The following is a 16,381-nucleotide window of genomic DNA, read 5'->3' as shown; positions in this document are numbered from 1 at the left end:
GTTCGTTTTTGGGTAAGATTAAATCCAACATGTGCTGTGACATTTTGAAGAGCCGCTCCCTTGGTGGTGGCAGCATCACGACCTGGGGCTGCATGAGTGCTACCGGCACCGAGAAGCTGTTTTTCATTTTTGGGAAAGCTGAATTCCAAGAGCAATGTGACATTCTGAAGATTTGCTCCCTTGGCGGTGGTAGCGTCACAGTCCGGGGTGCACAAGTGCTGCCGGCACTACAGAGATGTGGTTCGTTTTTGCGAAAGATGGATTCTAACATGCACTGTGACATTCTGAAAAGCCACTCACTTGGTGATGGAAGCATCACAATCTGGGGTTGCATGAGTGCTACCGGCACCAGGTAGCTGCTGTTCATTTTTGGGAATGATGAATTCCTAAAGTAATGTGACATTGTGAAGATTTGCTCCCTTGGTGGTGGTGGTGTCACGGCCCGGGGTGCACAAGTGCTACTGGCACTTGGAGCTGTGGTTTGTTTTTGCAAAAGATGGATTCAAATATGTACTTTGACATTTTGAGGAGCCGCTTGCTTGGTGGTGGCAGCATCACAATCTGGGGCTGCACGAGTGCTGCCGGAAATGGGTGGCAGCTGTTCATTTTTGGGAAAGATGAAGTCCAACATGTACTGAGACATTCTGAAGATCTGCTCCCTTCATGGGTAGGGGTGGCGTCATCGTCTAGGGATGCACGAGTGCTGCCGGCACCAGGGAGATGCTCTTCATTTTTGGGAAAGATGAATTCCAACATGTACTGTGACAATCTAAAGCAGAAACTGGGCCTCATGTCAGACAAGGAGCCCAAACACATCTTCAAGATGACAAGCGCCTTGCTGAGGAAGGTAAGGATGGAGTGGACAAGTTCAATTCCATGTCTAAGAGGATTAAGGCAGGATTAAGACAACAACGGTGCTCACACTAAATATTCACACTAAGGACACAATTTGGACCCACTCGCCAGCTATTTGTGTTGACACATATCCACTGTACACTACACATCTAGACTGCGATACAAGCTGCACAATGACTACTCTCAAGTGTAGAGGTTGTTGTCTCTCGTGATAAGATACTAGCGGGATATCTTGGAACTAAACAATACAAGCTGGAATGTGTAAAGAATACTTTGAAGGAGGTGTTTGGTAACATCTAATTGGGAGAGGGGCAGCCCAGCTGGCCTGAGAGGGGGTAAGGGGTTGTGGGAGTGGGGTGGGGGGGGTGGCGATGGCAGGCATTTCCACTTGACTTGACACAGCATGGATAGTGTTCCCATCGCTAATGGAATTGGCAAAATACTTGAGGGGAATCCCATTACGTAGCGAGTGTTGCTATAACGTACTCACCGTCATTTTCCCAGCGCGGTTGGCTTCCTCGCGCTCGGACAGCGCCTTCAGGAAGTTATCTTTGACTCGCCTTCCCGCGCTCGCCAGTGTCCTGGGAAAAAAAGACGACACTTTTTTTAAACAAAATAACAGCTTTAGCATCTTTTCATAGCTATTTTTCATGATTGCATGTCGTTTCATTTTCACGCCTATGGGGGTGGCTTTCCTTTTCTTTGGCGCACTGCCACTGGGGAGACATGATGAAGTGCAAAAAGTCAACTAAAAAGCCATGTTGTTCTTCCTCAGTGTGGCTGGAGCTCATCGTGATGGACCCAAGTCAAGTTTTTAACGTATCTATGGGAGCGCTTTCATGAACAAAATATATTGCTTATCACATCATCAATGAAGACATTCTTAGATTTCATTTAATAAAAAGGTAAATATTAATACTGATTGAAAAAAATTATAATAAAATCTAAAGTATTGTATACAATATAACCAATGACTTTTCTAGATGACATTTCAGTACAAGACAACTTTCTTAAATTTAATGAAATAAAAAAATAAAAAAATATATATTGTTTTTTAAATTAAATAAAAACTAAATTAGTAATAATAATAACAATAATATTAATAATAAAAAATCAAATAAAATATATTGTATATAATATAATAAATATTTTTTCCTTTCTTTACAACATGAAAACATTCTTAAATTCCATTAAACAAAAAAATAGATTGTTTTTCAAATAAAATAAAAAAATTTAATAATAATAATAACAATAAAATAAAATATATTGCATATAATTTAAAAAATGACCTTTCTAAATGCAGTTTCTTTACATGACAACATTCTTCAATTTCATTAAATAACAAATATTACAAATAAATACAATTCAAATTAAATACAAGTTTATAAAATAATAACAACAACAACAACAATAATAATAATAATAATAATAATAATAATAATAATAATACATGACAAATAAAATATAATATATATAATATAATAAATTACTTTTAATTTGACATTAACATTCCTAAATTTTATTTTAAAATATAAAAACAAACTTTTTTAAACTGAAAAAACTTTAAAAAAATGTAAATAGTAATAAGAAAAAAATAAAATAAATGAAATTGTATATACTATAATAAATGATTTGCCGAAATGCAGTGTCTTTAAAACAAGACAACATTCTTAAATTTGATTAAACAAAAAAGTAAATACATTTTTAACAAATACAATTTCAAAGAAATTGTAATAATAATAAAAAAATAAAATATACTCTATATAATAAATGACATCTCTAGATGCAATTTCTTAACAACGGGACAACATTCTTAAATTTAAGTTAAAAATATTTTTTAAAAAAACAACATTTTCTTTAAATAAAATATTGATAATAATTTAAAAAATGATCAAATAAAATGCATAGAATATACTTCATTTCCTTTTCTAGATGCAATTTCTTTACAACAAGACAACATTCTTAAATGTAATAAAAATAGATATAAAAAAGTCTTTAAATAAAATAAAATAGTAATAATAATACAACTTAATAAAAATAAAATATATTGTATATATAAAATAATAAATTACTTTTCTCAATGCAGTTTCTTCACAAAACAACATTCTTAAATGTAATTTAATAAAAAATATTACACAAATGCCTTTACATTAAAAAAGTAATAATAATAAAAAAATCAAATCAAATATATGGTGTATAATATATAAATGACTTGTGTCAATGCAGTTTCTTTACAACAAGACAAAGTTAGTTCGTTTAATTAAATAAAAAATATACAAAACATTTTCTCTCAATAACATAAAATAAATATTAATAACAAATTGAACTAAAATATATGGTATATAATATAAATTTAAATTCTAAATGTAAATAAATAAAAATATATAATTTTTTTGTAAAAAAATGAATAGAAAAATAGAATAGCAATAATAATAAAACAAAAGAAAAGCAAATATATGGGACATGTAAATGATAAATGACTTGTGTAAATGCAGTTTCTTTCCAACAAGACCACGTATTGTCCACACTCCTTTTTCTCATGTAAGCAAGTGGGAAGATTGTACTGTTGATTTGGATGAATATGCTTCTGCTGTTACTGGCTACATTAGCACATGTATAGAGACTGTTAGCACCACCAAGTATTACAGAAAATACCCTAACCAAAAACAGTGGATGAACTGTGATGTAAGGGCTAAGCTACGTGCTCGTTCGACTGCATTTGTCATGGGCACCGCTGAGGACTACAAAAAGGCCAGATATGACCTGAGGAGGTCCATACGGGAGGCCAAAAGACAGTACAAACAGAAGCTGGAGGGCTACTATTCCACCTCAGACCCTCGGCGCATGTGGGCGGGGCTCCAGCACATCACAGACTATCGACAGCAGAGTAGCGTAGCCACGTCCAGCCAAACCACACTTCCTGATGAGCTGAATGAGTTCTATGCCCGCTTTGACACCCAAACTTCTGATGAGCAGAGAGGGTGGCTGGACTTGGGGAGCACACAGGACTCACCTCTCATGGTGACATCAGCTGATGTGCGCAGGGTTCTAAACAAAACAAACCCACGAAAAGCAGCAGGCCCAGACAACATCCCAGGACGTGCACTTCGGGTTTGCTCATCAGAGCTAGCTGATGTGCTTGCTGACATATTTAACCTGTCGCTTGCACAAGCATCTGTACCGACCTGCTTTAAGTCCACCACCATAGTGCCCGTACCCAAGAAGAGCAACGTGACCTGCTTGAATGACTATCGCCCTATAGCACCCACTCCTATTGTTATGAAGTGCTTTGAAAGACTAGTCATGACCCACATCAAAAAGAGCATCCCGGCGGCAACTGTGGACCCTCTACAGTTTGCATATCGCCAGAACCGGTCCACGGATGATGCAGTCAACACTGCCATCCACACAGCCCTTTCTCACCTACAGGGCCAGGACACATACGTCAGAATGCTATTTATAGACTATAGCTCCGCTTTTAATACAGTCTGCCCCCACAAACTCACAAATAAGCTCCTCACACTTGGCCTGTCTCCCTCCCTCTGTAACTGGGTGTTTAACTTTCTCACAGGCAGGCCCCAGTCAGTCAGAGTCCACAACCGCACATCCAGCTCAAGAATTGTGAGCACTGAGACCCCACAGGGGTGTGTGCTGAGTCCGCTCCTCTACACGCTCTTCACCTACGATTGCGTGGCCTCCCAGAACAACACCAGCATCATTAAATTTGCGGATGACACTACAGTCATCGGACTGATCACTGCTGGTGTTGAAACATCATACAGAAGAGAGGTGGCGGACCTCATAGCTTGGTGTCGTGATAACAATCTCCTTCTCAATACAGATAAGACTAAAGAGATGATCATCGACCCAAGAACAAGGGAAAAGGAGCCGCATAGACCCCTGTTTATTGATGAGACTGAGGTGGAGAGGGTGAAAACCTTCAAGTTCCTTGGCACACACATCAGCGAGGACCTCACCTGGTCTCACAACACCCAACAAATTCTGAAGAAGTCCCAAAGGAGACTGTACTTCCTGAGAAGACTGAGGAAATTTGGCATGTCCACCACAATCCTGAGTTGCTTCTACAGATGCACTATCGAAAGTGTCCTTACCGCCTCCATCACTGTTTGGTACGGTAACTGTACAACACGTGATAGGAAGGCACTCCAGCGGGTGATCAAGACCTCACAGAACATTGTTGGGGCAGCCCTCCCCTCACTGCAAGACATTTATAAAACTAGAGTCCTACGCAGAACACACAACCTCATCAAGGACAGCACACATCCACAACACTCATTATTCACACTCCTACCGTCAGGCAGACGCTACAGGAGTTTGAAGTCCAGGACCACAAGGCTGGCAAACAGCTTTTACCCACAGGCCATCAGGCTTCTCAATGAAGCACTCAGACACACCACACGCAACACACACACACACACTCATAGCACTTTATTTATTTATTTATTTATTTATTTGTATTATTTACTTGTATTAATGTCTCTTCTGTTGTTGTTGCTTAATTTCTTGGTATTTATGTTTATGTGTTTATGTTTCTTATGTTCTTATTCTTTCTTGTGTTTTTCTTTCTTTTCTTGGGAGAATGAACAGAATAAGATTTTCATTGCATGGTATAACTGCTGTTTTACTATGCACATGACAATAAAACTCTCTTGAATCTCTTGAATCTTGAATCTTGAAGAAGAGATGTTGATGATATCCAATATTTCAAGTGATCTGTGCGACACTGAGGCAGCCTTTTATGGTCCGTGCTGGCCTGTTTCCATGGAAACGCGGGGTCTGGCAGCCCGCTCATGAAGCCGCACCTGAGAAAACACTGGCGCTGATATTTGAACAGTTAACACGGCCGCACGAGGGCAGGAAAGACGTCTGGCGCCGCTCCAGGATGGAGTGTGAAAAGTTGGCCGAGGCGAGCCGCAGCGATTTACCAAGTTAAAGGCAGTAAACAGCTCATTGCTCGCCCCCCGCTTGCGGTCGTGACGGGAGAAGAAGAACACGGGAGAGAGACACCGCCATTAACAACCTTAGTTCCCTTCAGGGTCACTTGCCGTATTTTCTTAGAAAAAAATTACTTTTTCTCCTGGAATTATAACTTTTTTATTTTGCTAAATTGCAGGATTTTCTTATCCAAATTATTACTTTTTCTCGAAGAATTAAAACTTTTTTCTCATAAAATTGCAGTATTGCCTTACAAAAATTATTACTTTTTCTCATGGAATTAAATCTTTTTTTCTTATAAAAATTATTATTTTTTCCCGTAAAACTAAAATTCTTTTCTTGTGAAACAGCAGTATTGTCTTATCAAAATTCATACTTTTTCTTGTAGAAGTAAAACTGTTTTTTTCATAAAATTTCAGTATTTTCTTATAAATTTTTTTACTTTTTCTCATAAAATTGGAGCATTTTCTTATTAAAGTTAGTTTTTGTTGTAAAATGAAAAGATTTTTTTTCTCGTAAAATTACCGTATTTTCTTCTAAAAAGTATTTTCATTGTAGATGTAAAACGTTTTTTCTCACAAAACTGTGGCATTTCCTAATAAAAATGTACTTTTTCTGGTAGACTGCAGTATTTTCTTAGAAAAATGATTACTTTTTCTCATGGAATTAACATTAACAATTAATTTTTTTTGCATAAAACAGGAATATTTTCGCATATATTTTTGTTTCGTATAACAACAGTCATTTGTTATAATTGTTTTTCTCGTGGAATTAAAACTTTTATCGTAAAACTGCAGTATTTTCTAACAAATATTTGCAATTTTTTTTTCTGGGAATTAAATTTTTTATCATAACATTGCAGGTTTTTTTATTTACAATTATTTTTCTTGTAGAAGTAAAACTTTTTTGTCATAAAACTGTGACACTTTCTAATAAACATGATGACTTTTTCTCATGAAATTAAAACTTTTTTCTCATAAAAAAGGAATATTTTTGCATATATTTTTTTTCGTAAAACAACAGTCATTTACAATGGTTATTTCAGAAGTACGTTGAAATATTCAGAATTTTGTTTTTAGTACTTAATTTTATAAATAATTGGATTTACATGATTTCTTATGGGGTAAAAATTGGCCTGGGTTCGCTCACATTTCGGTTGGAGTGGCACCTTCTGGAAGGGATGAAAGACGCTAAAAGCAAAAGGTTCCGCTGTATTCTATGTTCTCCACGTTCTTTGCGTGTTTCCGACTAAAAGTCCACTTACGCAGGAGCGGCACTCGTGCGCAGGCCGAGGGACCTCCTGTGCGGGACTTCTTTTTGGCGGGGGGGGGGGGGCTGATGATGGTGATGAAGACGGCAGAATGGAACGCGCTGTGTTTTGTTTAGTTGCTTTATTAGGAGAACCCGGCCAACGCCAGATGGTATCGCATGAAATATGAGGTCCGGTGTTGAGAGAACGAGGAGAACGGCTGTAAAAAGGTCATAAATGGGGGGTTCGGGAAGGGGGGGGGCTATAATGAGGTTATGAAACTCTTGCCTTGCCTGCCAACAAGGACGCATGCCAGTCAGCCACACATCACAATCTTTCTTATACTTAAACTTGTAGATTTATACCAGTCACCCCCCCCACACACATACCCTCCCCCCCGCCCTATGAGCGAGCGCTAGGTTGGTAAAAGTGCAGCAGCAGCACATAGTTGGAGGCAGCAGGCGCACTCCGTCTTATGCTGCTGCTGGGTCACGCGGTGGTGGTGGGATTGGGGGGTGCAGGGCGGGGGGGCCCAAAGTAAACACAGGTGTTGAGGAGGCAAGTGACTCGGGGTGGGGGGGGTGGGGGTTACCCCTTCCAGTAGCTACAGCAACACACACACACACACTCGGACAAAGTCATGGATGGTGAACACAACTTTACCAAAACACTTTTTTTTGGGGGGGGGTATCAAGTCTCGTTTTAGACGACATAACGAGCCGGCTGTTATTATTAGAGGCTAATGACTCGCTAATTAGCTCGCTGTGATCCCGTCAATGCAGATGGGCCGTGAAACGGTTACAAGAGTCGAGGAAGGGAAGTCAACGAACGCTCGCCATCTGGCTCGTTGCGGCCAGAGAGGTAGAAATATGACGCCAGGCGAGCTGTTGTCAATTATTTCTCTCATTGAATGATTCTATCTGTGACTGCGACATCAGTCATTAGTAGTCAGCAACAACTGCACGAGTATTTACACACAAGACAAAAAAAAACACTAAAAATGACTTTATTTATGGCGAGCCGCCACAACTCAAGTAGTGACGCTTGTTTGTCTTTTTTTAAGAAAAGAACTAACTGCTGCACTTGTCGGCATCCTTACACACCGTCAACGATTAAAAAGTGTCAATGCCCTCACATCAACGTTTGTCCACCATTTTTTAAAATGTATTGCACCGTTTCTTTGTGCGCTAACTCTTCCTTCGTTTTTCAACCGATTCGCACCATTCAAGCATCAAATCGTTCAGCTCGTTCGGGAGTGCTACGCGACCATTTCAGTTTGTTTCAAAAAATTCCCAGATTTTCCAAAAATCCAAAAATTCCACAGAATTTCTCCCATCGAAAATGAATGGGCCATTTTTCAGACGTCCATCGTTCGCACGTTTCTCAACCGATTTAAACCACTGCACCATGAAAACATGGCACACATCCAGGGCTTCCTAAATCCAGGGTTAGGGTTAGGGGTAACCCTTCCTAACATTCCAAAAAGTCAAACTTTTCCCGACATTCCCACTTTTCCTTTGATCTAAATTACTGTAATTTCCTTTGATCTTAATTACTCCACTACGTCAACATTTTTTAACCAATTCCAACATCAAACCGTTAATTAATATCTTTCACTGCCAAAGACGTCTAATGGCGTCTTTGGCTTTTTTCCGCGGCAGCTACAGATCTGATTCATCTTGCGTGTGAATTTCTGACTTGTAGGCAATGAATTTGTGTCCCAGTAGGGGGCAGCAGTTCTAAAGTTGTAAATGGAAGACAAAAAAGTTGCAGTTTTACAAGATGAAAGTTTACATTTTATGAGAATTTTTTTTTTTTACATCTTACAAAAAAATAACTATTTTAATGAGAAAATACTGCAATTTTATGAGAAAAAAGTCTGAATATTTTTGGGGGGAATCTAAATAATTTTATAATAATGCAGTAATTATCACAATTTTACAAAATTGAATTTTTACAAGAAAAAAAGCTTTACTTCTATGAGAAAAAAATTCATCATTTTTATGAGTAAATACTGCAATTTTGCAAGAAAAAAAGTTGGAATATTGTGGGGGGAGGGAAGATCTTTTTTTTTTTTAATTGCAGTAATTATTGCAATTCTACCAAACAAAAGCACTCGTTTGTCCCAAAATATTACAAAAATAAAGTTTGTTTGAAAAAACATTAATATGAGAAAAAAAAATGAAATGGACGAGATATAAGTTGCAATTTTACGAGAAATTTGTTTTTTAAACTTCTATGTGAAAATGTAATTATTTTTATGAGAAACTACTGCAATTTTATGACAAAAAAGTCAGAATATTCTGGGGGGTAAGATCATTTTACAATATTGCAGTAATTACTGCAATATTACAAGATGAAAGTTGCAATTTTATGAGAAAAGGTTTTACTTCTAAAAGAAAAATTCATAATTTTCATGACAAAAAAATGCAATTTTGCAAGAAAAAAGTTGGAATATTGTGGGGTGGTAGATCATTTTGCAAAATTGCAAAATTGCAATTTCTCATATGAGAAAAAAAATCATAAATTGCCGAGAAATAACTTGTTAATACATTTTACAAAATGAAAATTGCAATTTTATGAGAAAATAAGTTTCACTTCTATAAGAAAAAGTAAATATTTTTTTTATAAGCAAATATTGCAATTTTATGAGAAAAAAAGTCTGACTATTCGGGGGGGGGGGGGGGGGGATTTTTACAATATTGTGGTAATTATTGCAATTTTACAAAACAAAAGCAAAATCTTTCAAAAACCTTAATATGTGCATATTCCTTTTTTTCCACTTTGTTTGTCCTAAAATATAATTTTTTAATTATTGTAATTCATTTTAATTCATTTAAATGCCGTAATATGAGAAAAAGTTGTGGATGAAAAATAAGTCAAATTTACTTTACAAGATGAAAGTTTTATGTTTTTACTTCTACAAGAAAAATGAATTATTTTTATATTATTAAAAAAAATATTTTAAAAATATTTTATTATTTTATATAATTTTTTTCTTTTTAATACTGCAATTTTTTTAGAAGAAAGTCTGAATATTCTCGGGAGGGGGGAAAAAATCATTTTTACAATATTGCAGTAATATTTGCAATTTTACAAGACAAAATAAGTATGTTTCAAAAGCCTTAGGGGAAAAATCATAAATTGAGGAGAAATACCTCACCATTTTACAAGATGAAAGTTGCAATTTCATGAGAAAATAAGTTTCACTTCTACAAGAAAAAGTAAACATTTTTTATGATAAAATATGAGGGATAATATTTGGGGGGGCGGGAATTTTACAATTTTGCAGGAATTATTGCAATTTTTCAAGACAAAAGCAAACTCTTGCAAAAGCCTTAATATGTGCCTCAAAGTGGGTTGTCGGAGGACAAAGACTCACCTCAGGCCGGCGCCTCCCTCCCCTCAGAGCCTACATGGATGACATCACCACCCTGACTACCACCGTCCCATGCACCAGGAGGTTACTCAGAAAACTTGAGGAGAACATCAGCTGAGCCCGCATGAAGTTCAAACCATCTAAGTCACGCAGCATCTCAGTGGTGAAGGGAGCGCTTCATCGGTGATGACCCAATCCCCACCATATCTGAGCAGCCAGTTAAAAGCCTTGGAAGGCTCTATGATGCTAGCCTGAAAGACAAAGACCAGGTGAAGCAACTGCGTAATGACATCAAAGCAGGCCTACAGGCAATTGACAAAACCCAACTACCTGGGAAGCTAAAGGCCTGGTGTTTCCAGTTTGGTCTGCTACCGCGGGTGTTGTGGCCCCTGCCAGTCTATGAGGTGCCCATCTCAACGGTAGAGAAGCTAGAGAGGCAAGTCACTGTCCACATCAAGAAGTGGCTTGCAGACAGTGTGCTCAAACTACCCCTCACGAGCCTTATAGAGGAGTTCAAGTGTGCCAAAACACGCCTGCAGATGACCTTGAACGAATCCAAAGACCCAGTTATCAGAGAAAACGCACCGACTTTGGCTACTGGGCGCAAGTGGAGACCCGCAAGAGCAGTGGAGGAGGCAACAGCAGCTCTTAGACATGCTGATATCGTAGGGAACGTTCAGCAAGGAAGGGGAGGCCTTGGCCTAACAACTAGCCGCCCAGCCTGGAGGAATGCCACTGCTCCAGTGCGGAGGAAGATGGTGGTGAAGGAAGTGCGACGTCAGGAGGAGATGGCAAGATGGGCCAAGGCAGTCGCCCTTGGCAAACAGGGACTGTGGACACGGTGGGAGAGTGTTGAAAGGAGGAGGTTGAGCTGGAAGGATGTGTGGGCCATGGAAGCAAGGGGCCTGAGCTTTGCCATCAGGGCCACATATGACGTCCTCCCAACACCAACTAATCGCCACCAGTGGTTTGGGGAAGATCCCGGGTGCCTCCTGTGCTCCACGCCAGCCTCCCTCTGGCATATACTCACGGGGTGTAAAACCAGCCTTGCTCAAGGACGATACAGTTGGCGCCATAACCAAGTCCTAAAGAGCCTTGCTGCTACACTGGAGGAAAAACGAGCCAGCACCAACGCCCTAGCACTGCCAACGTCTAACACTCCAACAACACCACGGGCAACGGCCTTTGCCCGTGAAGGGGCTACAGCTAGCAGAAGCAACTCAACTCCATCAGAGAGAAGCCAGCTGTCCCTTGCACGTGACTGGAAGATGCTAGCAGACATTGGCAAACAGCTGGTGTTCCCCTCAGAGATTGCCACCACCACCTTGAGGCCTGACCTGGTGCTCTGGTCCCCCTCCATAAAGAAGGTGTACATAATCGAACTTACCGTACCCTGGGAGGATTCTATGGAGGAGGCTTTTGAGCGGAAGCATCTGCGGTATGCCGACTTAGCCGCCGACGCAAGGCATCGTGGCTGGAACACGGAAGTCCGCCCAGTGGAGGTTGGGTGCAGAGGGTTTGTGGGAACATCCACCACAAAACTGCTGAGGGACTTGGGAGTGAAGGGCAAGAACCAGCGCGCAGCCGTCAAAGCTGCATCGGAGGCCGCAGAAAGAAGCAGCCAGTGGCTCTGGCTGAAGAGGAACGACCCCAGTTGGGCCAAGTAGGTTGACAGGAGGTATGCAGTCGGCTTAGGCTTGACTCAGGGAACAGGACGCCCCTGCCATGCATAGTCCCATGAGATGTCCAAGGTGATTCTCATGGCTAATTGGACTTGGGACGCAAGCTGAGGACTGATCACCCTCCAGCTGGCCGCCTCTGGTGAGGAAGGCCGAAACACCCTATGACCCAGAGGAACACTAGTGAGGATGCGTCCCGTAAATTTCAATTCTTCCCACAACCGAGCACAATTTGCGTGTGCTCGCACAGGAAATCTACATCTCATCTTGTGTTGTTTGGAACCTGCGCATATTCCTTTTTCCCCCCACTCTGTGTGTCCCAAAATATTACAAAAATAAAATGTGTTTAAAAAAAGCCTTAATAGTCTTAATCAGAATCCTGCGGGGGTGGGGGAAATCATTTTCCCAAATTGCAGTAATTACTGCAGTATTGCAAGATGAAAGTCGCAATTTTACACGAAAAAAAAGTTTCACTATGAGAAAATATTCTGACTTTTTTAAAATTGCAGCATTTTCCTCATAAAAATGATGAGTTTTTTTTCTTTTTTTCTTTGTAAAACTGAAACCTATTCTGGTCAATTTAAAACTTGGGAGGCTTTTGAAAGATTTTTCTTTTGTCTTGAAAAAATGCAATAATTACTGCAGTATTTTAAATGGATTTTTCCTCCTAAAATTGCAGCATGTTCTCATAAAAATGATGACTTGTTCTCATAGAAGTAAATTTCTCGTCCCAAATCGAGTACTGGTGGATTTTGGCTATTTTGGATTTTCGTGGAAGGTAACGGGGATCTTCTGTCGTGTGATCTTTCCTCTCAGTCCTCTCGGAGGCTTTCATCAAACACGGCAACGCTGATGCTCCAGATGCTCGTCCCGTCAAAGGAAGCCAATTTATTGCTTCTTTAATCAGCGCAATGGTTTCCAGCCTGGCCTTTACTAATGATCAATTAGCCTTTAGCGCCATAAACTTTGATGGGCTAACACGACAGGAGCGTTTGGACCACCGCGGCGATGCCGGTGTGCGGACGCCGCAATTAAAGTCAAGCATTTCCTGCGCTCGTCTGTGTTTGGCATTGCTTTCAGCCTGTTGGACGGAACCAGACAGAGACGAGTGTTGACTTGTCACGCTCTCGCAGTGGAACATACACAGCATCCGACAAAAGCACAGCCCTCACATTTCAGCAAGCATTCTTCTACTACTTCTACAGAAATGACACGTGGATATACTTTAGAGTAGCCAGTGTACAGCTTGTATAGCATATACTTTTACTGCCCACTGACACATCCATGATTGTCTGTACTCCCTTTTTGGGGGTAGCGTCACAGTCCGGTGCTGCACGAGTGCTGCCGGCATTGGGGAGTTGCGGTTTATTGAGGAAAATATTAAGCTCCCAACATGTACTGTGACATTCCGAAGAGCTGCTCCTGTCGTGGTGGTAGCGTCACAGTCCGGGACTGCACAATTGCTGCCGGGGTTGGGGAAAGATGAACTGCAATTCTGAAGAGCTACTCCCTCGGTGTTGGCAGCGTCACAATAAGGGGATGCACGAGTGCTGCCAGCACAGGGAACTGATTTTTGGGCAAGATGAGTGCCATTATTAACTGGGACTTTATGAAGAGTTGCTCCCTTAGTGGTGGCAGTGTCACAGTCTCCAGCTGCATGAGTGCTTCCGGCACTGGGGGGCTGACTTTGACATTCTGAAGATCTGCTCCCTTCCTGGTGGTAGCGGTACAGTCCGGGGCTGCACAAGTGCTGCCGGAATTAGGGAAAGATGAACTGCAATTCTGAGGAGCTACTCCCTTCGTGCTGGCAGCGTCACAATAAGGGGATGCACGAGTGCTGCCAGCACAGGGAACTGATTTTTAGGCAAGTTGAATGCCATTATCTACCGGGGCTTTATAAAGAGTCGCTCCCTTAGTGGTGGCAGCGTCACAGTCTGGGGCTGCATGAGTGCTTGTGGCACCAGGGAGCTGAGGTACATTTTTGGGAAAAATAAATTCAATTATCTACCAGAACTTTCTGAAGAGTTGCTCCCTTGGTGTTAGCAGTGTCAAGATCTGGGGCTGCATGAGTGCTGTCGGCACCAGGAAGCTGTGGTTAATTTTTGGGAAAGAGGAATTCCAACATGTAATGTGACATTCTCAAAAGTCGCTCCTTTGGTGGTGGTAGCGTCGCGATCTGAGGCTGCATGAGTGCTGCCCGCACCGGGGCGCTGCAGTTCATTTTGTGGATCTCTGACTCTTCGCTTGTTTCCCCACATTTGTCGATGTTAGGTGCTTGTGGTTTGACAGGTCTTCCGTTTTCCCAAAATTGGTTTGGTTGAGCGTGTAGGTGACATTTTCGCGGTCACGAGGACGTATAACACGTGTATATCAATACAAATCACACAGCTGTTACCATAACAAGACATAGGCAATCACGCCACCCCTTGTGCCGGGGTCCGGCACTTTTAAAAAGCAAATTAACAACGCCGTCTTCTCACTGCAAGAAGTTTTGCAAGCCTCTTCCACACAAGTCAGGCAGGTTGCTTCTTTCCTTTTGGATTGGGCTTCCACTGAAGTGACCTTGTGACCCTTCCACCCGCCTGCCACCCCCCCATCCCCTGTAGCGGTCTTGGCCGGTGGAAGCACCTGCAAAGTGGATCAGTGCAGTGTTCTTAGGGAAACACAAAGACAATTTTATGCAGTCTTGGAAGTGGAGTGATGGATTTGTGCGCAGCCGTGTTGTGGTAAAGAGTTTTGCACCTGCGAATGACCCCCCCACAACCCCTCCCTCTTCAGCCTACTCTTCTCCTGAGCTGTGTCTTTTCTCACTGTTCTGTCACAGCTCTGCCCCCCCCCCCCCTTCCTTTTCAAGCTCTGCTCTCCCGGAGACCTTTAGTGCCTGCAGGTGTATAAATAGAGCTGTTTTCAATTAAGGCCTAACCTCGCCTGTAGCGTGCATCTGATCAATGCGTGCGCCCCCGCCCCCCCTTCCCCCTCCCCCGCCCTCGCACCTGTGGTAATAAAATACCGGAGGGGGGAGGTGGGGTAGATGTTGCCCCCTTGCTGGCCCGTCTCTTTTCTCAAGGACGACGCTTTCCTCCCGGCAGTGAAAGAAGGGCTTTGGCTAGCTAGCGCGCTAACAAAGACGCTGGCAGTGCTGGAAGTGAAACGCGATACGTGATTGTGGAGGGGATGAATGGGATGCTTAGTTAGTCCGTTGTGCGCTTATTTGGTTAGGGCGCAGCTCAAAAGGGAGGAGAGCCGGAGTCAACTGTTGCAAAAGAACGAGGAGAGCCTGTTTCAAGGTGGGATGGGACCCTTAAATGACCCCAAATTGTAAAACGGACCACCGAGCATATTTCTCATTACTTCTGCCAACGAAGGAGTTTTTCACCCATGCATTTATGTTTGCTAATACAGGTGAAAATGCATACTATGAACTTGTTCAATCCCAGCCATTTTTCAAAAGACAATCCCTTCAGAAGCGGCCATTTTAGACGATTTTGCCTGATCTTTCAAGGCACACCAAATATTGTGTTCTAAACATGGAACCTACCAAAAGGTTACTCTCTCGTCTTTCAACAGAAAACAAAAGTTTGTTTCTACCCTTTCTTTAGTAATCAGCAGTAGAACATATGAAAGTTTCAGGAAAATATCAGTTCCCGACAGGAAAAAGGAAGAAAAAAAACATGCATTTCAAGCGAAACTTTCACTTTGACACAAATATTTTTGCTTTTGAGACAGCTCAAATATCTAAACAACTATACCACAACACAAACGACACAAAGACGAGTCGTTAAAGAATAACAGTTTCTTTACAAATATAACACCATGAACTATTTACAACTTTCACAACTGTGTGCGCATGTGTGTGCACGCGTGTGCTCATGTGTTAAAATTCCCCTACGATGTGCAACCTTCTGCACGATTCGCTCATCCATGCTCTTCCCCTTGCTCTTTGCCGTCGAGTGGGTTTTGAGGTGCAAAAATACAGACAGAAATTAGTGTCTTTTTATCCAATCAAACAAAAAAAAACTTTTTGCAATCAAAAAGAGCTTTTATTTGCAAACGCAGAAGTTTTGTTTGCAACACTCTCTCTTTGGATGCAGGCTCATTTTTTGAACGGCATTTTTTTTGTTTTGCGGCTCACGAATCGCTCCATACGCGCGCGCATACGGGCGGGGCCTCCTCTGGACGACGTTAGAAGCCTTACAGCCGGCTGTCTGATCCTTCAAACATGGCGGCGCCACACGGAGAGGAAAGAGCGACTTTAAAATGTGA

General features: G+C 41.3%; 1 protein-coding gene across 1 annotated transcript in view; it reads right to left on the bottom strand.

Annotated features, from left to right (window-relative positions):
• Positions 1 to 16,381, bottom strand: part of cfap299 (cilia and flagella associated protein 299) — a 117,751-nt gene that overhangs the window by 92,360 nt on the left and 9,010 nt on the right. The window contains exon 3 of the mRNA XM_054773068.1: positions 1,346 to 1,436. Within this exon, the coding sequence (XP_054629043.1) occupies positions 1,346 to 1,436 (91 nt within the window). The remainder of the gene's footprint in view (positions 1 to 1,345; positions 1,437 to 16,381) is intronic.

This window comes from Dunckerocampus dactyliophorus, chromosome 4, assembly GCF_027744805.1.
Source record: "Dunckerocampus dactyliophorus isolate RoL2022-P2 chromosome 4, RoL_Ddac_1.1, whole genome shotgun sequence".
In the NCBI taxonomy this organism is placed as follows: Eukaryota; Metazoa; Chordata; class Actinopteri; order Syngnathiformes; family Syngnathidae; genus Dunckerocampus; species Dunckerocampus dactyliophorus.
Note: the sequence above shows the minus strand (reverse complement) of the source record. Positions and strands in the feature narration are given on the sequence as shown.